The sequence below is a fragment of the Haplochromis burtoni genome, unplaced genomic scaffold, assembly GCF_018398535.1.
Source record: "Haplochromis burtoni strain Fernald_Lab_line unplaced genomic scaffold, NCSU_Asbu1 Contig_281, whole genome shotgun sequence".
Classification (NCBI taxonomy): Eukaryota; Metazoa; Chordata; class Actinopteri; order Cichliformes; family Cichlidae; genus Haplochromis; species Haplochromis burtoni.
This window is the reverse complement of record NW_024582642.1, coordinates 666870-668493: the sequence shown is the minus strand read 5'-3', so window position 1 is coordinate 668493 and position 1624 is coordinate 666870. Positions and strand designations below refer to the sequence as shown.

The 1624-nt window shown below is 51.0% G+C and overlaps 1 protein-coding gene across 1 annotated transcript; it reads right to left on the bottom strand.

The window, feature by feature from the left end:
* Positions 1–651: 651 nt before the first annotated feature.
* Positions 652–1619, bottom strand: LOC121815718 (DNA-directed RNA polymerase II subunit RPB1-like; the record flags this gene model as incomplete). The annotated part of the gene is given in 1 exon segment (XM_042227795.1): positions 652–1619. A coding segment is annotated over 1 exon segment (709 nt), but the record flags the coding sequence as incomplete, so codon positions are not given.
* Between the last annotated feature and the right edge of the window lie 5 nt (positions 1620–1624).

Here is a 1624-nt window from a genome sequence, read left to right as displayed (position 1 = left end):
TGGGTGTTGCTAGAGATGAACAAAAAATACTGAGGGATGAGCTTTATTATGGCAACACCCTGGACAAAGAAGACCACAACGGGAGGAGTGTCCCAAGAATGTACACTGGCCTGCAGCGAGGGAAGGAAATGAAAACGAGCAGCTGTAGACAATTGTCCACACAACCTGTGGGCTCCACGAGAGTAACTGAGTGCCCAAGCTATGCATCATTATCTGTGCCATCAGGATTTTCACCGTGGTCTAGGACAGAGGACCCACAGCAAAAACACTGCTTCCTCTGTGTCAAAAATGTGTCGGTTTAGAGGATATGAGACAGACTACCAATCAATGTGAGTATTAAACTGAATACAGAGTACAGTGTTTCATGTGTCATGAGCCCCATCTAAACATGTAAGTGTCCAGTCAATGTGTAGTCAACCTGATTCATCTAAATGCTAAAAACTTTGGAAAGTCTTCGTTAATGTCCTCCTGTGAATAAAAATGTGTAGGTTTAGAGGATATGAGACAGACATAAAAATAAATGTGAGTAATTAAACATGAATAAGAGTAAAGTGTTTCATGTGTCAAATGAGCCCAATCATAAAATGTAAGTGTCCAGTAATGTGTAGTCAAATGATTCATCATAAATCATAAAAAATTTGGAAAAGTCTTAGTTAATGTCCATCCAAGTGTGAACCAGTCAGCAGTCTCAGAATAAAAGAAGGCGGGGACGTTTGTGCTCCATATAATCCCTGAGCAAAGTCACTGAACATTCAGAACCCACTGGCCACGGCTTAGGCACAGGAAACCAGTCTGTCCTCCTTTCTGTGAGCCCCCTCTTAGGTGATAAAAGAGAAGTGTTATGGGGGCTGCAGTTTGTTAGAAACGGGGAGCTCAGTGCAGTAGCCTTTGACAGACTTGCAGTACAGCGTCATTCCCGGGGCCTGTAGGAGCTGTAGAATCTGGGGTAGAGGGGCGTGTAGTGGGAGGAATGGCTGTAGGAGGTGGAGGTGCCAGAGGTGAGGTAGGAGCTAGAGGGGGTAAAAGCAGAAGGGGAGCTGTAATAGGCAGATGAATAGCTGTGGGAAGAAGATGGGGAGTAAGGGAAGGAGTAAGGGGAGGATGAGGAGGGAGTGTAAAGGACGGATGAGCGTGTCATGCTGGGCACGGGACGAGTTCGAGGTGAGGGGCTCCACGTGGACCGTCTGAGACCCAGACCAGGGGACCGATAGGGAGAGGAGGGAGCAGATCCTGGCTGGGTGGGCCTGGTAGTGGGGGAGAGAGGAGGGGTGTGAGTGTGTGGAGTGCAGTGCCTGGATAGGCCTGAGGGGCGAGCGGGAGCAGGGGAGATGTTCGCGCTGAAACTGGGGGAGTCGACCACAAACGTCCGCACCCCCACCGTCCACTGGGAGTGAGAAACCCTCAGAGGGGTTGAGGGTGGGGTCTGTGCTGAAGGAGGCGAGGGGGCCTCCAGAGAAGGGGGGCTCCCTGGCATTGGAGGGCCACTCAGCGAGGCAACCGATGGTAATGACGGACTGTGAGAGGATGCGTGCGAGGTGGGGGAGGTGGTAGCTGAGGCCAGAGCCGCAGTGGCTGGGCTAAGGTGGTCAGAGGGATCATCGCGAAGAGCTGGTGTGGGGCTGAT